This window comes from Haliaeetus leucocephalus, unplaced genomic scaffold (assembly GCF_000737465.1).
Source record: "Haliaeetus leucocephalus isolate CR32 unplaced genomic scaffold, Haliaeetus_leucocephalus-4.0 Scaffold1, whole genome shotgun sequence".
Classification (NCBI taxonomy): domain Eukaryota; kingdom Metazoa; phylum Chordata; class Aves; order Accipitriformes; family Accipitridae; genus Haliaeetus; species Haliaeetus leucocephalus.
The window spans coordinates 23225412-23253222 of NW_010972437.1; the positions used below are offsets into that span (position 1 = coordinate 23225412).

General features: G+C 39.1%; 1 protein-coding gene across 1 annotated transcript in view; it reads right to left on the bottom strand.

The window, feature by feature from the left end:
- Window positions 1–27811, bottom strand: part of MYLK (myosin light chain kinase) — a 222201-nt gene that overhangs the window by 62611 nt on the left and 131779 nt on the right. The window contains exons 12-17 of the mRNA XM_010568853.1: window positions 24467–24604; window positions 23284–23481; window positions 21853–22099; window positions 13664–13744; window positions 12415–13304; window positions 2049–2165 (exon numbers count right to left, since the gene is read on the bottom strand). Of these exons, the coding sequence (XP_010567155.1) occupies window positions 2049–2165; window positions 12415–13304; window positions 13664–13744; window positions 21853–22099; window positions 23284–23481; window positions 24467–24604 (1671 nt within the window). The remainder of the gene's footprint in view (window positions 1–2048; window positions 2166–12414; window positions 13305–13663; window positions 13745–21852; window positions 22100–23283; window positions 23482–24466; window positions 24605–27811) is intronic.

Sequence of the window (27811 nt, forward strand, 5' to 3'; positions counted from 1 at the left end):
TTTCCTAAAAAGTTAGCAGCGGAAGACAGAATCTCCTAGCAAACAATTCAGAGCAAAAGGCTGTGCTAGATCCAGTTCAGACACTCAGATTCTACAGATTTGTCCCTGAGCTAATTTGACAACTGAAGTCAAACATTCCTCCAATCTGATTTGAGTCCATGGGGCCAAAAGGAATATAATGATATGGTTAATGAATGGTTACTTGTTGAGTCTGAAAATCAACATCTGGGATACTGCCAGCAGACTGAGTAGAAGGGAGCAATTTTAATTGTTGTTTTAGATCAGAATTCTAATTTTAAAATAACAGTCATCCCCTCTGCCAGTCACAGACATGAGATATCAGATGGCGTCTCTCCTAAATAGCTGGAGTTTGCTGTGGTGCCATTCCTCAAAAACCTCTACTCAGCTGTACAAAGCAGCACGCCAGCAGGGAATGGAAGAGACAGATGAGGCATCCAGTATCAAGGTAAGGAATGTGGTCATTCTGGTGTCCAACATCACGTAGGCAGTGAGCTCCTAACGCCATGGGTGCCGCTACTAGGGTGAGCCAGACAGCTGATGTAACGCCATTCATGTCATCATGCAATGAATATGCCATGAGCTGACAGCCTCCCATTATCAAGACTTTGCAAGCCAAAGCCTACCTCCAGCCTCCTAGAACATCCATTGCCCAGCAGGAACTTGGAAGTGGGAAATATGCTAAGGGAGGTTTCAGGAAGAAAAACAACTACTTGAAGGAGATGAGAAGACAAAGTCAAAGGAAAAAACACACAGGTCACTGAGACATTTAAAAGATGCTAGGGCAGCTCTGGAGAACTACTACTGCTAAGCACTTGATGATCTGATCCTTTAACACTCTGCATCTGTGGTAGTTAAGGTGTTACAGGGTACTAGATTTTGCTTAAAGCCTCTTCTTGATAGTCTTCTTTGAACTTCAGCGCTGGTAAAATTTATTACTTTAAATTACAGAAATATAAACAATAGCTTATCAAACATCTAAGCCAGACTATGTTGTGACCATGGTATCACAGAAGGTGTCATTACAGGAACCAATATAATTAACTGTAATTGTATGTATAATTAATTCCTTTTCCAGCTACATAAAGACTGACTTTTACTGATGGAGTTACAGGATCATATTCTTACCTTGTGGTACCTTTCCTTCCTATATTAGGAAAACAAATAATAGTTTTGTTTTCTAGACCTCCGGCCCCAAATACCACATCTGTAACACAGTTGTGAAGGCTTAGTAGCCAAAATCTACGTTACTGGGCTTGTTGTCTAGTTTTGTGTTCTTTTTAGTCACAATGGAAAGTATCACAGTATTCAAGGATGAGCTCACCAGAAGGTGAGCTGATAAGAAGTACTTTTGGTTACTTAAAGTCCCTTAAGTAACTTAAAGTCCATGGCAGTTTTAAAACTCTGTACTCTCAAGCTCCTGACAAAATATTTGCCCAAGGACAAGACTACTTGGCAAAAGTACAGTGTTGTCATCACGACTGAAGCTGAAAACGGGTACCTCAGTCAGCAAATTGTACATGTTCTAAGACTATGGCTTACAAGGGTGGTTGAGCTGCCAATTTTTTTATTTTTGCTCACTTCCACTAGAAAAACCAAGTGACCAAACATCAGTGAATGCAAAGAATTGAAAAGTTCTAGACTGAGAAATGTGCCATACATAGTCCTGAGGCAGACTGGTACCAAGGCTCACATACTGAATTCTTACGTGCTCTTAAAAAATGCACAGAGCTCAGAGGCAAATCTTCATGGTTTCAACTTACTGCTCTAAAAACCTTGTAGAAATACAGTGGGCAGCAGGACAACATAGATTATTCCACAAAGCAGACAGAGCCCTTGGCTCTGTACTGTCTCTCTGCTCATGCTCATTTATGGTAGATACTGAATTAATTATTGACCAAAAAGAGTGGAAGGGAAGGGAGCAGAGTTCTTTTTTGTGTATGTGGTTCATAAAGGCTGCTATTGGGAAATGAAGGGGGGAAGGAGGAAGTTCTAAGGAAGGGTTTTCCCATAGCCAGCAAAGAACTTACCTTCTACCAGCACTTTGCAAGCACATTCAGCTTTTCCTGCTGCATTCTCAGCTATGCATTTGTACTCGCCCCCATCTTCAGGCATGGTCTTCTCAATGGTAAGTGAACACAGTGTCCCTAATACAAAGGAAGGAGAGATCAAATGGATGTTATATTGCAGTTCATAAAAAACTTAGTGCTATTTAGGAACAGAATGCATCAAATGATCCAATCCTTTACTACAGGTGATCTTCACTGCTAGAAAAAGATGTTTTGTCCTTAAAAATTCAACATCCAAATTGGAACCTTATTAATGCTAAATAAAATAAAAACACATTGATAGGTAAATTGAATCTTACTGCTGTTCCCTAGGATACTCAAAACTGTCCCTACAGCCCTAAAGTTGTTAATGGATGAGGGTAGAGAAGACACAGAGCAGAATCTCTGCTGCTGTTCTTTGTCTTATAGCAGGGATAAGGAGTCCTCACTCAGATGATCTTTTCCCAAAAGTGCTAGTAGTGTAGGACTGTAAATGAGAGGGCTTCTGTCAAGCGGCCATCTGCAGTATTTTGATTCAGCCTTATCTGTATCACTCCTATGAGCATCCACGTGTGAAAGTAGAACTTTAGCTTAGTGCACAAGTTTAAAAATGGCACTGAGACAATTTTTCTTTTTGCTTGAATTACTTAAAGAACGAGTGTCTGGTACTGTAAAACACCCATTAGAAAGTCCAATATATCAGTGGCAATCAAATTTGTCACTGCAGCAAATCCATTTATTTTCAAACAAATAAAGCAAAATTTTACTTCATTGGATTTGCAGAAACAGGATGAGACATAAGCTCTGTAGTTACCAAGGGAAACTTGGTATGACCCAAGGGAAATACATTTCCTCTTAAAATGTAAAACTCTGTGAACCAAAACAGAAGTTGTTCCCAGTAGTTGGGGTATGAGGAAGGAGAATTGTTGTTTACCCCGTCCCTTATGTTCACCTGCATTGCTTGGAACAACAAAGTACTTTGCTCCCCAGGGAGAACCCCAATTAAAACACTCCAGACTTTCCCCTTCCAAATATCCCTCATTAAGTGAGGGTGAAGTGTGGGCTTGCTTTCTCCTTCCTCACTGGAAAGCCTGGCCTGTCCCCTAAACACAGCCCAAGACATTGTGCACTTCCACCTATTGCTGTTAGCTTATCCAGAATGCCTCCAGCCTCCACTTATTTCAGCCACACTAATACCTTCCCCCCTTTCTCCACTTACCTTTCTCACAGTCTCTCCCAATTAACAGCAAGATTAGATAGATGATCTTGTTTAGACATTTCCCCTGTGTCCTGAGACGTAAGGAAATTTCCCAGCACCTCTTGCTATTTGCCACCTTTGTCTCTATGTTAACTGGAGGCTGCTTTCTGCCTTCTACAGTGCCTGATCCCAGGCTCCCCATCAAATATATCCTTTGTGATGTGGGAGATGGCACAGGTGCAGGCGACACACTGGTCCTCGAAAACGACCTCGAAAGGTCCTTGAAAAGAACATTCCTCTATCAGAAGAACTTTGGGAGTTTACTGGCTCTCCCTGGAGACTAGACCTCAGTTCTGACATGGCACTTATGATTTTGGTGTTCAGATTTTCCCTCATTGTAAAACTAGATGTTATTATTCAAGACAAATCTTATAAAAAACATTCAAATGGTTCCCAACAAATTTGGTTTGCCAGACACATGCAAGGGTTAGAAGAAAATGAATTTTTCCCTCCTCCTCATCCTCTACAAAACCAAGAAGCTCTAAATAATGACTATTTTCCCCCTGAGAAAGGATGCAAAAACTATCTCAGAAGAGGACCACTGACCCCTGACTTGCATGTGCTGTGCTCAGCCAGCCACAGGGTGAAAAGAAAAGCCACGTGCCTTCCCTCAGGCAACTTTTCTCCATGAGTCAGGCTGAGCCAAAAATGTCACGAGCTGCAGTTCCATTCCAAATGGAGGAGGGACACTAGAGAAGTATTCTTGCAGGCATCTAGCAAATATAAATTCACATGTCTCTACTGTTTAAAGAGACAATTGGAGAGCAAGCCAAAGATAACTTCCAGTCTAAGAATTTGTATAAATCTATGTAACATGATGAGAAAAGATCACACATTAGAACCTAAAAATACTGTTGCAAAAGAATATAAACTGCAGAACAAAGACACATACATATGGAGGAGATCTCTGGCCACCTTACTGCAGGGAAGGAGTCTGGCTTGTAAGGATAACTGGATCATTAAGGGACTGGAACAAAGCAGCATTTACTTAGTTTCTGCTGGAGTTTTCTACCTGCTCAAAAGCCCTTCCTCAGCTCATTAAAGACTAATGTGACATACAGTCATTCCTCACCACTCATACTGTTGCAGTGTTGTCCATACAGCATACTGCAGCAATGTAAGTTAACACCTTATGAGAAACACTTCCTTATGCAGCATATACAAACAGAACACCCCACCCTAACAATAAGTCATTCCCCACAGTTATACTAAAATCTAGCAGCAAATCCTAGGGTTTTCTCATGATGATCCTTGACTTGCCATGTATATTCAGTGCTCTGAATGTTTGTTTTAGAATCCAGCAGAGTTCTCATGAAATAATGTCAATCTTACTCCTTCCAAAAGAATATTTATATGTGTTGAATTTTAATGAAGTTATTTTGTGAGAAGGAGGATGAAGGAAATATGTTTTTTCAAGGGCTACATCCTTTTTCTCCTGACTTCCACCCCCTTGCAGCAATAATCTGTATCCTATTTCCCTCCACTTCTTCATACTCCCCAGCAGCTACACTGGAATAGCACATACAAAGTACATGGGGATTGCTGGCCTTGTTGCTACCACCAGATGCAATGGTGGTATTCTGCCCTCGGTGGAGGAGTGAAGGGGAAATGAGATAATTTGGGTCATGCTCCTTTATTTAGCCACTAGTTTCCATGAAACTGTGGAGTACTAGGACTTCGCATGAAATTGGCCAATGGTTCAAAAAAGTATTAGCCAGGCTGGGTCAGGAGTATAAGGGGAGGCTGAGAAAGCACATGGCTGTAGAAACCTCATTTTCTTACAAAACCAGGAGAAAACCCCTCCAAACAGGCAAAACTTGATGAGATTTCATAAGGACAGGAAACTCCCCAATAGGCTTATGTTCTGTGATCTAGAGCTACAGTCAATTCCCGGGGCTAGAAGGCCAAATGTCTTTCAACGAAGTATTTGGTATTTCCTCTGCAAAACCCCTTCATGACCTGAAAAAAGCTTATTTTCTCATAACTGCAAGAAAGCCCAGACTGGTTACTCCAGTTGGGTATTCTGAATCCTGGTACCTGCCTAATCCCAGTCAACTAAAAGAATTTGCTATCCATTTTCTCCCCCCATCCCTCTACTTTTTTTTAGGAACCAGCCCATGGACAGTCTTCAAAACACTGTCATAAAGTGCACACTGGAGTAAGCATGAATACTGGGATCTTCCACTTAGACATTGGAACTGGTGCAGCTCTAGAAAAGACCTTAACAGCCACAGAAGCTGACAGTTTACTGGAGGCTCTGGTTTAGATACACAAAGCCTTTCCCTTGCATTTTGAGCTATTAAAGGATTTTCTGACTTACTCAAAAATAGTGCAAGCCAGTTTAAAATATCTCTAGGTTTCTGCATTCTTTCCATGAAACTCCACAGAAAATCAATGTCAGATATAAAAAAAATACACAAACCAACAAAAAAAAGCTCCTGAGTCTAATTCCCCACACTGGCATCTAGCTGGCCAACCTCCTGACTCCTATCCATGATGCAGACTGAAGTTTATGTCTTTCTCATTTGTATCCCATGGGATAAAGAAGTACTATGGAGTATTTAGGCAATATCAATAAATACTAGGCCATGAGAAATTGTGTCTGGGAGCCATAACAAATTTGTTAAGGAACTCATTGGCCCATAGTGTTAATTTTCTAATAAATCACAAATTGTCTGGGAAAGCACAAATATGTGCTAGTGTCATAGTCATGTTTAAAAATGGCAAGTGGGTTCACCTGGAAAATATTGACTACAGTTACAATGACAACAGGCAAAGTAGTTAAAAAACTCACATGAGTTTCAGAGAAGAAAAAAATGCAAAATTTAATTATTACTAATTGATAGAGTTTTAAGAAAAACAATGTAAGAAACCTACTTTCATTATTCATGAGATTACACATTTAACTGGCAAATGTATCTGTGTAAAGGTAATTTTTTTAGTCTTTACTGAAATATTTGTGTTATCTCACATTATTCTACTGGTAATTAATGCTATATTACTATATTAATGACATTCATTTAGGAAGAGTTAGAGCTGCCAAAATAAAGATCTCATGAAAAAGCTGACAATAGGAAATCATCACTTGGTATGTTTCTGGTGGATTTTCTCTGTGATCAGATTAGGAACAAATTTATTCAGTATTTTAATCTGTGATGTAGAAGTAGTCGTAAATTAATGTTGATAAACTTACAGGTGATAGAAAGAATGTTGGAAAAGACAGAAAGAGAGAGAAAACAGGGCAGTCCTCATAAACAATCTCATTTACTTGTTAAGCTGAGTCTTACCTCACTCAAAGAAAATGGGGCTTAAGATAGTGAAATGACAAGCATCCATGGACAGCAAGGGATGCTCTATTTTCAGAAGGTTTAAAGGTTTAATATAGAAGTAACAAACATGAGCTCCACTGTTGTGAGGTAGAAAGAGGACCAATGACCTCCAGTAAGCACAGCAATAGGAAGGTGACCTCCATCTCCCTGATGCTGATACCGACATACGGTTCTGCTGCCTATTTTCTAAATAGGATAATAAACCAAAAAATAGCAACCGAAGAGGAGGTACTAAAAAGAAAACCAAACCAAAACAACCCCAAGCCTCCAAGGGCTGGATAAAATGCATTATGGAGAGAAAGTTAGTAATGGCTTGACTTGTCAAGTTTCGAAAAAAAGAGAGAGAGAGAGGTATCTTGATTACAGTCAAAGCTCCTCTGTCAAGTACAAATGGGCTCTTTAGCTTAGCAGAGAAAGGAAACAAGTGTATGGAAGAAAAAACCAGATAAATTCAAATTAGAAATAAAACATTGCCTTGTTTCTTGATTTAAAAACAAAACACTTATAAGAAAAGTTAGACATTGCAATAAACTACCAGTGATTATAGCAAAGGTCTCTCTTTCGCTATATTTAAACCTACACTACATGCATTTCTGGAAGAAGGACGATTCAGACAAAAATGGCAGTACAGAGGGAAATTTTATGGCATGTGACAAACATGGAGTTGTGTCAGAACTGATGCTCAGATGATCTCCCTAGCCTTAAACTTTCTGAAGAAGCTATTTTTAAGCTGCAGAATCCATCTGCTTTCAGCAGTACACAGAATTGTGTTCATTACACACCAAACTCTTGCTCGAAGTTAATTGAAAAAGAAATTTAAAAAGTCATGGCAAATCCTAGTTAGACTGACAGGCACAGACTTGCACAGCTGACAGGAAGATTTAGGAGTTACGTTAAGTCACAAGAAAGTTGTTAAGGCATTATTGCTAACAAGATTACCAATTCTTTATGTTGCCAAGAAACCTAGGAAGAAAAAAAGCTGTCTTACAAAAAGCAATACAAACTCTGGGCATTTTCTAAGCTACACCATCACTGCTACCTGAGGCTGTATTAAGTAGTTCCTCTTCAATCTATGTAGTCACATGGTACTAAATCTAGCCAAAAAAAGCACAGCAAGCTGTTTTAAAAAATGGCAAGTTTGCCAGTTTTGACTTATATTCACTGTGCATCTCAAGTCTCCAGTCTAGTAAGGATGCCAGCTTCCAAATCCCTTTCAGTGTCGTCTTCTAGAACAACTTTTGTAACCATGCAAAAATTTTCTATCTGGATTTTCTATCCAAGAGTGAGTCACATAGCAGGACACTAGCACAGGGCAGTGCTGTGCCAAGTACTATACAAATGTAAAACAAAATGGCTCCTGCTCTAAAGTGTTCACCGTGTGAGGAAGCTTGTTCTACTCAGTCCTTATATGTCTAACTCCACTGTAATGCCTGCTAGAGCCTTCTTAAATACTTTTTTCCAAACAAAAAGCTTCCCATAATTTCAAACGAAGAACTCTCTTATATTAAAATCAACTGCCTCTTAACCATACACCATCTAACCTGCCCGTATAAATGCATAATGCTCTAATTTATGACTAAGCTCTCTTGTTTGTTTGTTACAGTTACCATTTATTTTGAGATTTCACAGGCAAAAACCCCATTAATATTTATCCCAGGAATGTAACAAGTATTTAAAAGAAGAAAAATATAAAGTCAAACCATTAATAAACTCCTACCAGGTCAGACATGTTTGTAAAAGAAAAATGGTGTAAGAGCTCACTTTATCATAAAAATGATACTTTAAGCAACAAATCGCACATGCCAATCAACTGACAGAATACTATTTGGGGAATTATTAAAAGAAATGGAGAAACAAGTATTGGTGTTCATGATTCCAAAGGGAAACAAAGCAGTAATAGTTGACATGTAAAATGGAAGGAATGAGATTGATCTTAGATATGTTGTGATTGTGACATTCAGTATAATGCTGCCCAGATTCTGATTTCTAATTGCTAACGTAAACCTAACTATGGAATAATAGAATATGTTGCAAGCCCTAGATTAAGTATTAGAATACAGCACATATACAGCATAAATATTCCTGAAGATGAAGGTCTTTTTTGGAGCAGGATTTATTTTTCCTTTGCCAAAGACCTTACCAATCAGTGATTATTCTGATCCTGGTGTTTGAACTCAGGCTTCTCCGATGGTACAGAAGTGGGCCTAACGTCCCCCCTTCTCTTGCATGCTAATGGCTAAACTGCCTTGGACGGGCAATGTAGTGTTAGCCTCTTCAAACACAGAGGAGATGTGTGAATAGAGTTGTTTCTAACAGGTAAAGGGTGTTACTATCAGCTGGGACAAATATGCCAAGGAAAGTTACTTTCAGTGAGTGACTACACAAAGAGACTAGTTAGTTTGTCTATCCTGTGAACTTGTTACACACAAGTATACTTTCAAGTCTGCCCTTCCTGGGCAAATATGCCACCTGTTTTCTCAGGCAGGCATGGTCCTGAAACCAGATCTTAGGTATTTACCTTCACAACATGTTTAGCACCAGGAGATCAGCAAACTGCTATCTCTTTTTGCTTTCTGGTAATGACAGAGAGGGTTAATTTAATTTCCAAATGACAAATACATGGCATTCTGCAGGTTCATGTGTTACTTACTTATTGAACAGCTTGTGGGCCAGTGGCCCATACTAACTAAGATGGACTTGTATGATAAGAAGCAGATAGACATGTCTCACTCTAGATAGAGGATTTTCCAGTGTCCAACTCACTAAGAACAAGTAAGTTATTCTTCTGTGAGATACCTCCAGAAAATTTTTGGTAGGTGAGAACCAGTGGTCACCACCAAACATCACGGCAGCACAAAACCAGTTGGTGAAATAGGTAAGAATAGACCAAGTCTATCCACTTTCATAGTGGATTTTGTTGCTGAACACAAGAGGAGCAAGGTCATGCTGCAGAAATAAAAAATGGCTTTGCAAGATCTAAGCCCATTAATGTGAGCTAGGTCCATTTGCTCTGAATTCTGCTCCTTCTCCACAGACTCAACCTTCTTTCAGCTGAGGATGACTCTAGGGGATTATCTCCAGAGCCCATTAAATGCTGCTCCAAGGTTGGCCAAAGGTACTGCTGCTGAAGGACATGACACCTGTGGGTGTGATGAAGCTACCTTTTCAGTGTTTGGGGCAAAAGGTGGAATCTAGAATTTTAGCATCAGGCTGCTGAGTACTGCATCCAGTTTTATTGTTGTGCTCTCCGTTTAAAGCTGCTCCAAACACATTCTGTGATGCTATTCCATACAGTTTCTCTATTGTACTGATACTCATCCTGAAGTTGTTATTTCTCAATTCTAGTCTGTAGCTCTAATTATTCCTTCTCCTCCCTTGGTTCCTTCAACTATTTATGGGTTCCTAACTAGGGGAAAAGAGAAAAATCAATCTCTAAGAAAACTGAAACTTACTTAAAGTAAGTATCATGCATACCTAGTTAATTACTTAACAGTTGGCATGAAAGCATCTCACAGTAGGGGAGCAGCAACACATTCTTCTCCAAGTGCCAAAGCTAGCAGGTACTGTCAGGAAAAAACCTAAATTGACCATCATGCAATGCATCTCTTCAGTGTAACAGAGGGTATGTAATAGGGTTTAAAAAAAAAAAGTAGTTCTAATCCTCATTCCATTTCTTTCCATTAAAGGAGAAAACTGTAGCATTTACTTCCCTGTGTAATATTTCTTTCTAAGATCCTCTGCAAATACATGCAAAAGAAAGCAAGACTTTGAAGTACCGATAATACTGACTACCTAAGCATGATACTAGTGTAATAATGCAGGTACAACTCAAACATAAGGACAGTTTCTTCACTCCCTGCAAGAAGCTGTCCTGAAACAGAGGATTCCTTATCCAATGGTGACCTTTGCTCCTTACCTCAGTGGAAAGCACTGCTAAAGTGTGACATTCTGACAAAATGCCAGCTCTGGGGTGTTATGACCAACAGTGTCGCCTAGCCCAGACAAACTGGATGGGATAAGTCACATGCCCTGCTCAGGCAGGTGGTAGAGCATTTTTGTACATGCGGATCACTTCACTGTAAACACAACTACACTGGATTTTCAGCTCCACAGTACCATTTATAAAGTGAACAGGAGTTGGGGGGTTGTAACAGTCAATTACTCAGTTTATTTCAGTCAAGAAAACAGCTTTCTGCAGCACCACAACACTAAAGCTTTGGGACTTTAGGAGGCTCCACCATAGCTCAGAAGCTTTGATACAGAGGTCCTGTTTATCTGATGTACTTTGATAGGAGACATGAAACTTTGGGATGCATAATTTCTTTTCACTCTGAGCAACTCCAAGAAAACCCTTGAAATACTGCTTCCAGTGTAAGGCTGATTAAATTGCAGTCTCCCACCTTCCTGATCCCATCAGTCCTTTTTACAAGGATGGCATTACCACCAGTCAACTTTTTCTCATGTACGTGACAGTTAACCCTATTCTATACAGTCCCTTCTGGTGAAAATCATCATGTGCTCATAAATTTTTTATGCTACTTCAGACACATGCTAGACATAATGCACCTGCAACCATTTCCCTCTCTCCATCTACTTACTTTGGTATCCCCTTAATGTAGTACTTGGGTACCTTCCCCCCACCCCCCAGCCCCCATCTGAAGTCAACCTTGTTTCTGACTGCATCTATTTGAAATGAATCCTCCCGTTTCAGTGCTTGGAACACGGCACAAAGATTGACCGGTTGTGGTGAACCATTGTGCGTATTCATTTAGTTCTCATTTAATAATACTGAAAATAGTCTGGATTAAATGAAGAAAGATTCACAATTAAGACTGCAGACCCCTGTGTCAAGTTATAATTCTTCTTGTGAACATGAACTTTTTTACTACAACATGCAGGAGAGTGTCATTCTCTATATAATTCCCTTAGTGTTTTATGAAACAAATAAGAAGTAAAGAAGTTTTTTTTGTATTATCAATTATCCTCCCTATTTTTGTCCCAAGGAAAATATATTTTGTCTAGATACAATATTAACATTCATAAAAAAAACCAGTCTAGTAGGGTTTGATTATCCAGAATGTGGAATATAAAGAAATGACTCAATCTGACAACAGTAAGTGTTCTCTCTGAGGACTTTTACCAAACTCTGTACTGTTTTGAAATTAGTTAAAAATTGTCAGGCCAGTGGGGTTCAAATATTTCAGTGTCTGTAAAGGCAACAGAAGCATCTGTGGTGGGGCATTAAATACACTTGAAATCAATTCTCAACTCTGATCTTAACTATGTAACTTGAAGATTTAGTAATTTCTTTCTATAACACAACCCCTCTTTGCTTCTGTGTTTCTTATTGCAATAAGAAGCCTGAAATATTAAACATACAGAAGAATTAAATCAGAATTTGTAAACCAGCAGTAATATTATTCTGTTTTCAATGTTCTAATCCTTAAAGTTCAGCTTAAATAAATGTCATGTACCAGCTCCTTAAACAGCGTTAGCAATGTAAACAGCATTTAAAAATGCAAGAAGTCCAACTTTATAAAAATTACATCTGCAAGCTGTTAAAGGAGAATCTGCAAGAAATGTCAAACAATACTGTTCCTTGTGTACTCCACTGAAATAACAAGAAAGTTGCATCTGGAAACAGTTACTGGCACAGGACTTAAATAAAGTATTCCGTTACCTTTAATGAACTAAATATTATTAATCAAGAGCCGGATATAACAGTGTGCCATCCCGCTGGCTTGTAATTCAATTAATTTACCTTCTTGGGAGATGACAATGGACTTTGATGATTTGATGGTTTTGCTGTCTAGAGTCCAGGTGACAGCTGCAGGGGGATCAGAGGAAATCCGACATTGTAAGACCAATTTTTCACCATCTACTACTTGAGCATCCTGAAGCTTCTCTGTAAAGGAGGGTGCTGTTCCTTTGCTTGCTGGCGGTTTGCTTGCTGCTACTTTGTTTTCAGCTTTTTTCACAATTATTCCGCCATCCACCACTGCGCACCCATGTTCACAGTTTCTGTCATTCTTCTCTTCTTTTTTCACTGCTGGTTTGGCAACAGGGGCTTGAGAATTGGGGGTCGCATTCTGAGCTTCAGAATTGGTGCGGGCATTTGGTGCTGGGGTACTAGCGCTGCCATTCTCTGCAGGTGGCTTTTTCTTTGAGCCCAGCACAGATCTGAAATCTGTAATGGCTGGCTTAGGAGGTGGCGCCTTCTCTGGCAACGGGGTTTTTGGGGTGCCTTTCTTGGCCAGCACAGAGCGGAAGTCCACCTGCTGAGGAGCATGAACTTTCCTTTCCTCCTCTGACAAGGTCTTGGGTTTGACCTGCCGCTGCAGGTTTGCGCGGAAGTCCATTTGCTCGGCTGGGATTTCTTTCAGTTCCTCCTCAGAAAAACTTTTGGTGCTGACTTTCTTGCCTAAAATGTCACGGAAATCAAGTTGCTCAGCTTCCTGCTGCCTCAAGCTCTCCTCTGTGTGTTCCCGAGTTTCCACTCGCCTCTTCAGCACGCCTCGGACGTCTTCCTGCTCTTCCTCAGCTGCTCTGGTTTCACTGCTGTTCTTTCTAAAGCCACTTGTTCTACCAAATGTTAGTTTACCATGGTCTCCACCATCTCTTCGCTCTCCAGAGCTGGCTGTTTCCCTCCCACTATGATCCGAAAAAGAAAAGAAAGAGAGAGCCAGGAAAGGGGCTGGTTTAAAAATGTCAGGGAACAATCTCAAAGCAGGAACAAAATGTGTTTATAGAAGGGGAGGTTGATTAGAGGAGCACACTCCATTAGTTCATTGCATCAATGATGACTTCAGGAGCCATATAAGGGCACAAACAAAAAAGATCTTCTCTACTCTGGCTTGGTACAGTGTGCTTAGCCTGTATGATGAAAACAATTTGTTGGGTCACATTTGGGGATTAGGTTGAACAGCAGCCAGCCTGGGTCTGTAAGGGCAGGGAATTAACGGAGCAAAAAATAGAACCCACCCATGCAAGTCCCTGGGAAAAATACTCACTCTCTGAGCATTTCTGCTCTGGAAGCTGAACTCTCCCGCAACATCAGAGACACCTGGCAGCTGCATTCTCCAACTTGGTTCCTGAAATATTTAACTGAAATCAGAAAAGCAGAGGTTTCCCCCTCCAAAACTGTAACTTGCCACAGCTAAGTGATTGTGTGTTGCACTAAAGCACCTCAAACCCAGTGTGGCATCCTCCTTTCCTATGCCCAGCATTGTGGTGGTTGACAGTGGATAAGGTCCCTTTATATTTGGAGCCAAGCTATCTCAAACAGCTTTTACTGTTCTGTTGCTGTCTACACTGGGAACCACATACTCCCCGAACAAAAATCAAAGCAATTTACAGAATGAAACAGCTGCAAACAAACAAGCTAAAGGAAAACAAATACAAAAGCTGGAAAATCAAGGCAGAGGAAGGGGCTATTTTGCAAAGTTGAAAATCTTTCCAACTCTGCCTACTGTTTATTTATTCAAAACCAAGCTCTTAAGTTTTCTAATGTTAAGATATTAAAAGCAGGGTCTCATTTCCTTCCCTTCCCGCCAGCCCAACCAATCAGCAAAACCCATCTACATAGATTGCTCCAGCCTGTACATGTTTATATTAAAAAACATAAAAGTGTCACCATATATGGTGCTGAGTACTTATTCTTCCTTTTGCAGAGGAATACCATAGATGCCTTCTGGAAAGGGCTCCCATTAAAGAATTCATTAAAGTGCTCCCCCCACCCCTGCTGCTCCCTCCCTCCCACAGATATATATCATTCTTCTAGCCCCAAATGGCTCTTCTCCACTTAACACAGGAGATGCCAAAAGCAAAATTTAACTCCCCCAGGACAGCAGTTGTGTAACTGTTGCCACTGCTCCCCGAACTGCTATTAAAAAAACAGACTGAACCGATTAAGGGCTGGAGATATCTTTTATTAGTGAAAACACTTTCGTCCTTCCCAGTTTAAGCTTGTAAATAGACTACAAACTCCTGGATGATTTTTCTTTTTCAAACAAAAATAATTTTTGCTACTGAAAACATTTCCTGGACATGAACAAAACAGATGTGCGTTGGGGGGAGGAAGGAAAGAGAGGCGGGTTTTCCCAGCTGTGTTCTCCTTTCAAAAGACTTGCTAGACAAGAGGACCTTCAAGTCCACTTTGGCCTGAAGTTTATAACACAGACACAGGAGTGCCTTTCTGTTAGTTTGCCATAAACATATTGTCTGACCTGGTTTTTAAATAGTGCATGGAAATACATTTCTAGATAACGTTCTGTTTGGGTGAATAAACTATAATTTCACCCATTTGCAACTTTGCAATGAAGTCACACAGTAAGCAGGTTCATTAACACAGATGCAGCAATAAGGTATGTCTTTATAAAAGCAATTAGTGCCTTCACATTTTCAGATAGATTTCCCTTGCTTTCTGTTGCTTTAGAAAATGAAACAGTGGATCAGCCTAATATGAAAATCAAGCCTTTAATGCCAAGAAGAAATTAGTGGGGTTGACCAAAGTAACTGAATTGCAAAGCAAAGGCCCTGCAGGAAGGAACACATCTTATTTGACCTTAAGACCATTACCACCAAGAAGCCATATATATGTTTTCAACATTTCATATCCAACAAGTCAGAATATGTACACTAGAAACTGTTATTGAACGCAATCCATAAGGACAGCACTGAAAGCCACAACCTGAATTTCCTTCAATACAAAAGGCTAGAGAACATCTGAGTACCAAAGAGAAACTGTCCAAATGGCAAGAGAGGATCCAAGTCAATGCAGAGCGTAACTCAGTCCTACACTGGAGACCTGCCATTCTTACTTCCTCTTATGTGTGACCTCCATTTGGAAGCAAGAAAAATAGAAAAAAGGAAAGACAAACGGAAAGATAAATAGAAAGAATTGCACGTCACCTCCCAACACACTGATTGGCATCAAATGATGGCAGGGTACCAACACTGCTGACAACCTGTTGTCTTCAAACAATGCATTTCAAACTGGGCCCTTTTGCCACTATTGAAACTCATGAATTTTTTCGTGCTTCTCAGAAGCTTTTAAGAAAAGCAGACACACTCTGAAACTGCTCAAGTACTTTCTCATTCACCACTGCTACAGGGCTGTTAGCAGGCTGTTGGTTTACCAGAAGATCCCTCCCGTAACTCTCCTAGAGCTCAATTACTCTTCCTTTAGGATTTAAAACCAATCCAAAGCTGACAAAGTAGGAGAAGCTACGCAAGCTGAAGTATAGACAATTTACAGCATACATCAAATAGGGAGGCACCACTGCTCAGCTTCTGTCATGACTGTATGGCAAAAATATTTGCCTACAAGAATTGTGTCACCAGTGGGAGAGGTTAAAGTAACAGAGACAGCACTGTCCCAGGAGAGGGATCTAGGGATACTGAATGTGGTCCTGACCACTGTGAAGAAGAATAGCATTTCTGCAGGCCCCATTTCTGCAATGCATCTTTCCCTCTGCAGATTATTCACATAGGCTGAGAAGCAACTAAGGAAGGCAAAGTAAACCTCTCTAAACTAAGCTATTTTTCACAGAGTTTGGAAAATAAAGAAGGGGGTGAGAAAGCAGGAGAGCATTTTGTTCTTTCTATTTTTAAAACCTTGGGAAGTACTTACAAATTATGGCAACAGTGGGACATAGAAGTACCTAGATGGAAAAATTATTTAGAAGGTAGGTTTTTTGATCTTAATTATGATTTCTGATTCAAGTGAATGGCTGAAAACTAGACCACTGGATACAAATCTTGAGTCTGTGTCTGATTCATCATATCCCTGTTCAAAAGTGTAGCCTTCTCAGGGAAAGTCCTGCTCCCAGTGAAATCAAAGTGAGTTTTGCTAATGATTTTAGGAGCAGGGAGAACATAATTTTGTCTTCTGAATTCAGTTGCAGGGTCTAAAAAGGTGAAGTTAACAACACTGACTCACCTTGGAGATCACAAGATGGAAAAAGAGAAACAAGCCAAGAAAAATTAAGAAGGACTGGATGGTTTAGATGCTAAATTCAATGAAGAATAATTCTGGAAACTTTGTAAATACTTTTACATTTATGCAATTTCAGAATGTAGGCAAGGCAAGATGTGTGGAGGCAGCTAGAAAAAATAGAGCTTTGCAGTACACAAGTACTACTTCAAGTCTTTCACATCTTTGTTGTTTTGAATCTTGGCAATAACAATCTTACTTCTGCAACTTGAGGTTCTCTGTGCTGGCATTTTATCAACAAAACCCTAGACAAAGACAGATCTTAGTGGCTCTATTACTGTGGAATAATGATAGACATGGATAAAACCTATGCTTAGTAACTATGCTATAAAGAAGTGTCTGGAAGTGTTGACTTTTGCAGTATTGTTCTGTAGAATGCCCATGCACAGGACTTATCTTTAAAATGTCAAGGAATAATAATAAAAAAATCCACCAAAAACAAATAAAACCCCAGCTGCAAAGCCTGAAGCAATTTTAAAAATAGCTCTCTGTCCTATTGTGGGATCAGTTTTCCCTGGAATGGCTTTTATGTTCAAAATATCTTGAAATACTAGTTTCTTGGCAGAATCTACTCAAATATTTTCACTGAACCTTAGATGAGACTTATTGTCTGCGTGTCCCTAGGAAGCACTCTCTGGAGGAACAGGAAAAAAAAGCACTGTTAATTACAGTGTAATTTACGCTGCAATACGTGTTTCACACACCAAAAATTCCTACTGGCCTACCAAGTGCGAAACACGTATTGCAGAGTAAATTACATTTTGTTTTAAGAATGAACTGAAAGGGGCAAAGAAGTTGATCCCTAGCTACAGCTGGTGCTTCAGTGCAGGTAACTGCAAAGCCTCAGAATGAGGTTTTGCAACTCTTTTGTGAGTTAGTTAAATGCAGAGAAAGTCCAGACTTCATGAAGCTTTAGACCCAAAGAAAGCAACTAATCTACTGGATCACAACTTTAGCTGACATAAAACAGAGCAGCTCTACTGGCTTCAAAGAGGATGTGCTGATTTACCTCACTTGAGGGTTTGGCCAAAAGATTTTTATACCTGAAAGACCAATCATTTTGTTTGCATTTTACAGCATTGAGTAGGAGAATGGAATGGGAAGGGGTATGGTTTTCTTTCCTAAAAATAGACAATGTGTTGATAGCAGAAAACAAGGTTTGCAACTGTATTTTACAGAAAGACAGAACTATATTTACTGTTTGGTGCAATGGAATGTAATCTTACAACTGCTTTTTATATAATGTGAATTGCAGAGTATTTGAGGTACCACTGATTTATAAGATGAATGTTTACCTCTGATTTTAATCAGATTATCAGAATCTCTAAATAAGATTAATCAACAGTAACCAAACTTCTATGGAAGATGGAGTGGGAGAGAAGAGAAATACTCAGCATCTGAGAAGACAAAGGTTAACAAAGCAGATGATTTGTTTAAGGAACTGCAGGAGGATTTCTGAGGTCTCATGTTGACTGTGCTGTTATAAAAATAAAGGCTTTACTCAACAAACACAGTCTCTGTTCAGTACTCCCAATTTCTTTGCTTACCTCTTCATTTACGATGTACACACTGACTGAAAGAACATGGGAAAGTCATACTGGGATAAAAGCATACCAGTTCTTGCATCACTGGAAGTATGCAAAGGACAGGAGGAGAAAAAGATGTCTAGTTTTCTGAGTCAGAAAAGAATTGTTATTTCCCATTTCAATCACGATGGTTTCACAGAGACTCTGACTGATTTCTTATCCCTCATCTGCACGAGCCAGCATTTTGCAGGCTGTAAAATATTTAAATTTCAACAGATGAACCACAGTGGTGGGTGAATCTGTTGTTCTTTTTATATTTATGCAACACCATTCCTTGAGGCCTGAGCAATAACAGGCTCAATGGAACATTACTAGGGCAATTAAAATGAAGAATGCAAGTGTAGAGGAATCAGAGGTCTGTGTAGGTTTAAAACAAGGACCAGGAGAGGCTACAATGACTACCCTCTTAAAAGTCAGACTTAGTAGTCTGTTATATAGTAAAAGACAAAGCAAACATACTCTAAATAATGCTGAGGGATGGAAAGACAGAAAGCCAACCAGCAATCATTCATGGATCACACTGGGCTACATACCCATGTCAGCTCACTCTGATGAGAAAGAACTAGGAAGAGACAAATAGATCTTTTGTTAAATTCAAATTTTTAAGACCAGACTTTTAATTTGTGAGCAGCCAACACAAAAGGAGAATTGTGGAGGTATTAAGACAGAATTTAGAGCTTAAGAATAATGGAGAAGAAAATTGGAAAATAATTAACACTGGTAGGAAACTATGCCCAGACTAAATTAAGGGAGTTAGAGAAGGAATGACTCCCTAAAAGTAGCTATGCAACATGCTTCTAAAATTAATACATGAAAAGGAGCTGCACATTTTATTTGAAAAGAAAATGATTATGTTTAAAAATAGCCCACTGTCAACTTCTCTATAAACTCTTCAGTGTATTGACTTGTGGTTTCTCAGTTATTCCATAGTTTTAATGGACTTTTAGGAGTTTTTGAGAGAAAGACACTAAACGCAGCTCTCCCCTCAGGTACTGTTAAGACTGTTTCTGAATATATAAACAATTCTCAATCAAGTATTCAAGACAAATGCGGGCAGTTCAAAAGCTATTTAGACAAGACTATTTGCTGCTGAAAATTATTTTAGCTCTATTACAAACATATATAGCTGACATTTGGCTCCTTGGGTATTCCTGAGGCAGTCAGTTCTGTTATTCATAGTATATAAGCAATTGCCTAAAAGCATATGGCTTTCTGTTCCTCGAACAGTAACTGAAATTTTACAAATGACAGCAGGGTAAAAAGAGGTATCAGCATTTCCCTTGCTCTAATTGCAGCATAGCTTTACTCAGTATGAATTAGAAAAAGCCAACATGAATGCACTGATCTTTGTGGGATCCCCAGCTATTTCTCCAGTAAAAGAATTAGGGTATAACTGAAACTAACATGTAATCTGCTGTGTTGTTTTCTAGCCAGAACTTCTTCTCACGCCCCAAAAAATTGTTCTCCTCCGCTAATTTTCTGAAACAATTTATTTTCTAAGTGTACATTCTGTTATGTTCTAGAGTCATGATATTGTCAGGCTTCCACTTTGACAAAGGTCTTCAGTGATGAATTTGGCCTGGGTAATCACCAAATACACCCCATCATTAATGTTGACTTGCTCAAGTCAGCCACAAAAAAGTCTTCCACAAAGCCCTCTTGGCTCTCCTTTGTTCTTCCTGTTCTCTTTCCTTCTTCCACCCCTGAAGTTTTGCTGAAATATCTCATTCTCTTTCAGTTCAAGTGAAACCACCAGCATATCATAAGAGAAGATGCCCACGTTCAGGGCCCACAAACCGAAGTGTGGAAATGTACCAGTAGAAGGTAGCAATTCTCACAATTAGGCCTGCTCTCTCATGTAGCCATTAGTGACCTTAATGAAACCAAACTGGCATTTCTAATCCCACCAGAGGTACTGAGTGTTAGAAATGCCACTGATCCCCAAAGAGACTTTTCTTAGATGCAAGGATGTATGTAGACATGACCTGCACAAACCAGTATTATGAATGCCCTGGATGACCTGGGCTGATTGTGAACAAGCCAATTGTTCTGAAATGAGTCTGTTCACAATTTATTGCAGAGTACAAAGGGTCTAAATCTACCGAGGAGCTTATTTGCAAAAAGGTCATGGCACGTATGGCTCTACTTACATAGATGTTAGTCATAAGACTTGAAATTAAGTGTAGAAAAACTTTGTTATAGGAAATATTGATATACAACACCTATAATTTTCTAAAGCACCCTTTTCTGGTGAAAAGTGAGTGCCTTGTCTGACTTCAAATACTAAAACATACTGAGGCTAGTTTGTGGCTGCCTGTGATAGTCTATGGAAACATACCTTACAGCTAGGCATCTACGCAGTGGCATGTCCATCATTTGGGCAACACTGGTTGGAAAATAAACTAGAACTATAAAAGAATTAAACTCACTGTTTAGAGGCTAAACAGGTTAAATCTATTAAGCAATGCCCTCCCTGCTTTGTTAGGAAGACATGGATAATTTCTTTGCAAGCAGGCAAAGGACGATTCAGGTTTTAAATTTTGTACTAGACTGAAGTATATGAAACAAAAATAACTTGTTAATAGCATGAAAAAAAGACAAAAACCACCATAAACCAGGCAAGTGCAAGTGGTGCAGAACTGCAGTGCTAACACCTCATAATACTGGGCAGTATCTGTCTAAACTGCCTACTGGACTAATCTGTGTGCATTAAAGAGCTAGCATGTGGAGCAGAGCAGATAATTTTCTTCCAGTGTAATGGATTCCAATGTCCATGATGGTTAAATAAATTTTAATAAAGAAAGTCGCAAATATTAGCCAAGTAAGGCGATACATCTATGCACAGTAAATAGCATAGAATGATAACATCAATTTAAAGTTGTACACTAATTTTTCTATAAGCACATAGGGGATCTGTAATTACACCCGATCTTCATCACTGGAGGTGGAAAACGCTGTGGCACTTTCTACGAGGTAAAGAACCAGCAAATCTGATTCTTCATTTAAAGGGCAGTTATTCTATCAGGAAAAAAAATAAATTCCAAACAGCTCTTCCAAATTTTGTAGGAATGACAAGAAGCATCAGGGTGCCTCATTTCAAAGAAGCATCAGAAAAAGGAGACTACAACTTCCATATAAAATTCAGACATTTCAAGCATGGCTAAGAAACACTTTCTCCCCTTAAAGAGATGGACCATAATCTTGTGGAACGGCCCTTCCTGGCTAGGTTGTTCCCATGAAAAGCAGGCATCCTTACAAATATCCAGAGAGATGCCAAACATGATAAACAATAGCTCCAAAATCAAGAAGTTGGTTGTGGTTTCCCTTGCTAGAAACCCAAATTTCTTCCCATATTGCTGCCACAAAGCTTTGTTTTTCAGGATCCCAAAAGGAAACTCTATACTGCTTTGTTCTTCTTTCTGACTCTTCCTGTGTTTCCTCTTTCCTTTTTGAGTTTTATTAGTTCTTTTCATCCCTCAGGAATATTTTGTTGCTTTAGTATCCTACTGTTTTGTGCCAATAGGAGGGAACTCTTGTCTTCTTCAGGCAGGAATTTCAACCTGAGGGTAAATATAAGTAATTGTTCAAAGGGAACAAGCCCTTTTCATGGCAAACATACCTGAGCTGAATTTCATATTGCCCTGCATGATGAGATTGCACATTCCTCAAGATCAGTGTGAAGATGTCTTCATTTTGCAGGATTTCGCATGCTGTTCCCGGCATTATTTCTTGCCCATCTTTAAACCAGTGAACAGTGGGGAAAGGATCTCCAGCAATGGCACAGGATATAAGGACATTTTGCCCAGGAGCTGCTGTCACTGATCTTGGTTTGCTAATGAACCAGGGCTGAATACCATCCTGAGGTTCTGTAGTTTACAAACACAGTTTACAAATCAGGAAAAAATGCCAAGCTTGAATGTAACTAACAAGCTAACTAATTTCAGGGAAAGCAATCACAGACATGCAAAGTTATTTTGAACATGCAGGGTATAAGTTTTTAATCTGAAAATAAGTCAAGCTTTAAATTTGGAAGTAACTTGTGTTGGTACTAAAATTAATCGTTTACTTGGCACTTTACTGGCTCGATCCAGGGTAGTATTAAGGCCAAAAGAAAGGGACTTTAAAGCTGCCCTAAAAGGAATCTTGAAGATTTGTCCTTAGAGAATATGGGTAGGAATAGCTTTAAGAACTGCTGTGCAGTTGAGAGCTCATGTAATAAATCATCATTAATAATTGCATAAAATCACATTTAATATAGAAGACCGACCCTGAGGGTAGAACTCGGGGGAGCTTAGAGACTAGAAGAAGGTCTGAATCCAGAGCAGACAGTGACAACAGACTACAGACCCACCCTGGAGGCACAGCTCTCTGAAATCCTGGGGTTAAGATCCTTTACATTAAAAATAATAAAAGTCTCCCATTAATTTCCAATAATTCTCAGTAATGAAAATGGGAAAATGTTGGCATACAGCAAGATGAAATGAAGCCCCCTGTCATGAAGGTAGTGAATGCCCAATCACAGGGTGTTTGTAGGTACTGTGTTTACTGTGGGATTTACATCATATGTGGAGATTCAAAGCCAATTTTTTCACAGCTAGTTCTCAAATTGCAGAAATCATGTGTTCATCACCTGCTACCACTACAATGCTAATATTAAAGCCAGGATACCTGGCTCCTAGACAGCTTTTCCAAATACTCAGGGCTTTAATTAGAAAGAAAAACATCATTAAATGGTTTACATTAAGTCCATAGCTAAGTAAGCCTTGTAGTTATAATCTGAAGCTGCATTTAGCAGAAGTTTTGCACTGTCCCTAGGAGTAGGACTGAGGAATGCATTTTTTAAATAGTAACATAATGTTCCAGAGTAAAAAGATTTTTTTTAATGTTGCTTCTGCTCAATATCTTTTTTAATTCAGATGCAGAGGCTGAGAACTCCTAGCATCCTTCACAACAGACCTTATAAACACTCATGTACTTTAAATAGACACTCCTCCAGCACACTAGAATTATTTTCTTTTAGCGTTTCCTAAGGTGGAGAAGAACTTTATACCTTGTACTGTCAATGTAGCCTGGGTTTGAGTTTCTCCTAATTCATTCCAGGCTTCACAGGTGTATTTGCCTGTGTCTTCAGGAAATACTTCCTGGATGTACAGACTGTACTCATTGCCTTTCTTCTCAAAGTGGAAATCTTCTGTCTCCTGGATTTCTTTCCCATTGTGCAGCCAGATAATTTCAGGAGGTGGGTTAGCTGAAAAATAGGAAACAACAAAAATCAGAGACACACACAAACCCCACCATATATTGATTAAGAAAACGAACAAGGTTGGTTGTTTTCTGCCACCTGATTCTGTAATTTTGTCTTCAAAACATTCAGGAAATTAATTAACTCTGTTGATGCTGTGTAATGTGGAATAGTTCTGACTCTGTCTTATTACAGTTAAAATACAGATGAATAAGGGTGGCGTGTATACAATAGAGACTGAGAATGAGTTCTAGATCCCACAAAGGTGGTTATCGAGGGTTTCTATTACCAAAGTTCATACCAGGACTCCTCTTTCCTGCAGCACTAATCTTGTAATACCTTTTGTTGTGAACCAAACAAGTCCACTGAAATTTAGTTTTAGTTCAACAGCAGGATCCAATAATAACATCATCATCATATTATTATTATTTCAAAAAAGAAACACTTGTACAGGTCTGAACACATTAACACTGGACAATGTTCTTCCACCCTGCAGATCAGATTAGACGAACCTAGCTTTTACTTTTAAAAAAACAGGTTCCTTGTAGTCTGGACCCATTCCATAGTGTTAACATCAAATACATCAACACTGTACTCGCTATACACAGTTACATACAACGAATAGCAACCTGCACAGATTAAAAAGAAACAGAAAACCCTAATATGGTTTCAGTAGTCCAGAACTAATATACTTGAGCAAATTTCAATAGTTACTTGTTTTCCACTATGTGCAAGACACATTTTCAAACAATTTTTCCCAGCCTCACTTTCAAATAGATATTTTTGTGATAATAGATTTGCTAACAACTGCCAGCATCATGGAAAGATTTAAATTTGACCCTTTCAGTATTTTTAAACTTCAGATTATGATTCATGAAATTGCAAAATGGCATCTGAAGACACCTGCTAAAAGGAAAGGACAGTGGAAAAAAGCACATACTTTGCAGCAGGACTTAAAATTTTTAAATAATGCTGTTCTATAGCTACACACCTGATACCTCCACAGTCATTATCACTTGACTTCCATCCATTACTCTGAGGTCAGTCAGGCCTTTAAGGAAGATGGGTGCAAATGTCTTGTTTAACTTGGCAGCCTGTGCACTTTCTGCCTTCTTGCTGCTCTTCTTTTCTGTGAAGTCAAGAAGAGAACAAAAGGGGTCTCTTACTGCAATTTTCATGACAAATTTTAACTGACCTAGGGTCAAGCCGATTTTGAGTCAGTGGTCTTGTTTCAGCTCTCAGAAGGCAAAAATCACTGAAACTACCCAATATAGCTGTTTTGCCTTGCCAGTAGTCCAAGCAGAAAGGCAAGAAATGTGAATGGAACTGTCCTTCCTCCAGGGATCCTCTTAAATCATTGTTAACAGATATCACAGAGTATCACATAGAAATTTACACTCATTTTCCCCAAGTACATATGCTCAGGTGCAAAGAAAATCCCCAACATCTAGTAACCAACAATTCAATGCCTTTAATCACTGATAAATTCACATAAAAATCTTAAGATATGTTACAAGTTGCTATTCTCATGATTGACGAGTTAAAAATGTAAACTCACAGAAATATAGGATTTGCCACTGTGTATGAAACTACAAACCATTTAGATTGTTAGACGGTCAATATCAAATGGGTTTGAGTTCACCATGCTCCTTTCCTGTATTACACTTAGCCAACTGATTGATGATGGGAAAGATTGAAACCTGAGATTATCAACATATATCACAAAACAAACTGTTGGATTAGGGCTTTTTTAATCAAAAGATGAGTGTTGGAGTTAAATTAATCCCTCTTAAAAATAAAATCTACCTGTGATAGATACATAATTTCCAGTATCCACAGTGGTCTCCTCTGTCTTGGATTCAGAGGCTATGAAGCAAGATCATTTAACTGTGACCTATATGGTACACTAGACCAGGAGAGATACTTCTGCTCTAAAAACCTGAGCAGACACTTCTGAAGCCAAAGCAGTGATCATGACCAAATGTAAGAAGTCATAAATATTTATCGGTCACTTGGATACACTTTTTGTTTTGTTTAGCTTGAGTTCGGACCTCTTACGTCTTGCCTTTAAAATGCCAACCCTACTTTCTGTCCATACATGAAAATAGCTTCATTTTGTTTATTCCTACCTTCAAAATTTTCAAAGGTATGTCAAGATCATCCAAAACAGTATTACAGCAAAAGTAACACAAAGTGCCAGGCTAGAAAAAAAACACCATTCATAAAAGGATAGTAATTAGAAAAACTGAAAGCACCTCACTGAGCAAGTCCACTGAACCTCCTGGAGGCAAAAAGTTAAGATTGTCCCAGGGTTATTTGAGCTCAATGTAAATTTGGAAGCTGCCTGGAGAGGAAGTTTTTCCTCTTCTCTAGCAAAGCTTTTTCTAGCCAAAATCTTGTCTCACTTGCTTATGTCGTAGGTCTTTTCTTGGCACTGAGCAGCGAGACATTGATGCATGTGAGAATGGAAATAAGGGACCTGACTGAGACCTACTCAGCTCGGTGTTATGGACTTACTACTCTGAAATGCCTGGTTCACCATTGGGTCACACTGATCAGTCTTAGGGCTCCCTATAGTACCTGCTTGTAAGTGACTAATGCTGTAGAGAAGCCATGAAGTTGAGTCAAACCCATCTACAGTAATAACTTCTGTGGTTCACCATATTCCTCTGTTTTCTACTGTTTACTCAGGGAAACAGCTTCAAACAACTGCTGTACTAAGCAATATCAGCACATGCTCATTCACTACTCTAATGCCTTGCAGAAAATCCCTTTGTCCCTCAAAGTACAACAGACGGGAGGGAAAGCAGAAAGCCATATAATGGGAAAAAAGAGGAAAAGAAGAAGAAGAAAGGAGGAAAAAGAAAAAACAAGAAAGTAATAAGAGTGGAAAGAGGCATAGAAAAAAAGAAAGAAAAGGACACAAACAATAATGTTTCTGTTATCCCTTTTATTGAAATAATTCATAACATTGCAAATCGAGAAGGCAGATATGCAATAAAAAGAGAGCAGAGAAAGGAAAATAAAAGCAGCTGTGTGGTTCTAGAGCAACAGAGAAACAGACTTGGGGTATGAGCAGAGAAGTTCAAGCCTTCAGAGAAGGACAGATAACAAAAAAGAGCTGAAACAGCTTCCATGAGAGCATTAACAGTGACCAGGAAAGAAATTTTCTAGTGGCTCTAACAGCAATTCTCCCAGAACAGACCAAGTTACCTCCAGCAGAGCCCTGGTACAAACAGCACTGAGTACTAGCAGCACTCCGCATCCCTCACAAATGTCTCTTTGCTTTATTAGACTGACATACCTGTTCCTTGTAGTCTAAATAAATGGATTTCTGTAATCGAGGAAGACAATACAGTGTAACAGCCTCAGCTTATTCAAAAGAAATGGGCAAGCAACTACAGAAGGAATATAGCAAAATCATTTCCCAAAAGGAATTTTTCAGCAATGATAACTCCTCCAAAATATGTGCTGCAGAAATTAAAGTGTCATGTACTGGAATAAAACCACCTTCTTGCACAGAGCATAAACATTAAAAGGAAGCAAGCAAATAATTCACAGTAATTGCACATATGAATCACAAACCCAACAAGATTACAAAAAAGTTAGGCCTCAGTTTCTGAGGTTATCTCAGGCAGATGTATCCTACGCTAGTGAGGAGACCTATTGATATGAGTGACATTAAGAAGATTTACTGGGGGTGCAGGCCTCTACCCCTAAAAGAGTGGCCTGCAGGATTAAAGGATGAAGAACAACTTGCCATTGTTACTGATCAGTGCTCACTATTTGTAAGTGAAGCTGTCAAATTGAAATGAAGGGGGCCAGAACCTGCCCCACTGTCACACAAATCTTAAAAGTAGCTTTTACACTAAATTTAAGCACTGCATAGGTTTATGCTGACCTCTTGTATGAATACCCATTCTGTGCTTAAACAGAAAATTACGACGGTAAGCATCAAAACCCAGAAGTCTATGGTTTATAAGTAGTAAAAAACTTAAAGGGTACAGCTTCAACAGTGCAAGAGAAGTTACTGGAGACACAAAAGAATTATTGCATTAGGGGAAACAGTGTAATCGCACAGCAGAACATTAAGATGGATTATTAAGTCTGAAATGTTGAAAACTTGGGGAATACTCCAGGAGCAGAAACAAAGGCAACTTTACATATCATAACTTTTCTGAAGACATTCCTATCCTTGTAAACCTATCATATACCAATGCAGATGCACTTTGATTTAGTCCTTGAAGTAATACTTGATTTCTCAGTACCTATTACAAAGCAGGAGTAAAAACATCTCCCTTTCTATTGCTGATGTTCTTTGGAGCACAAGGGCAGT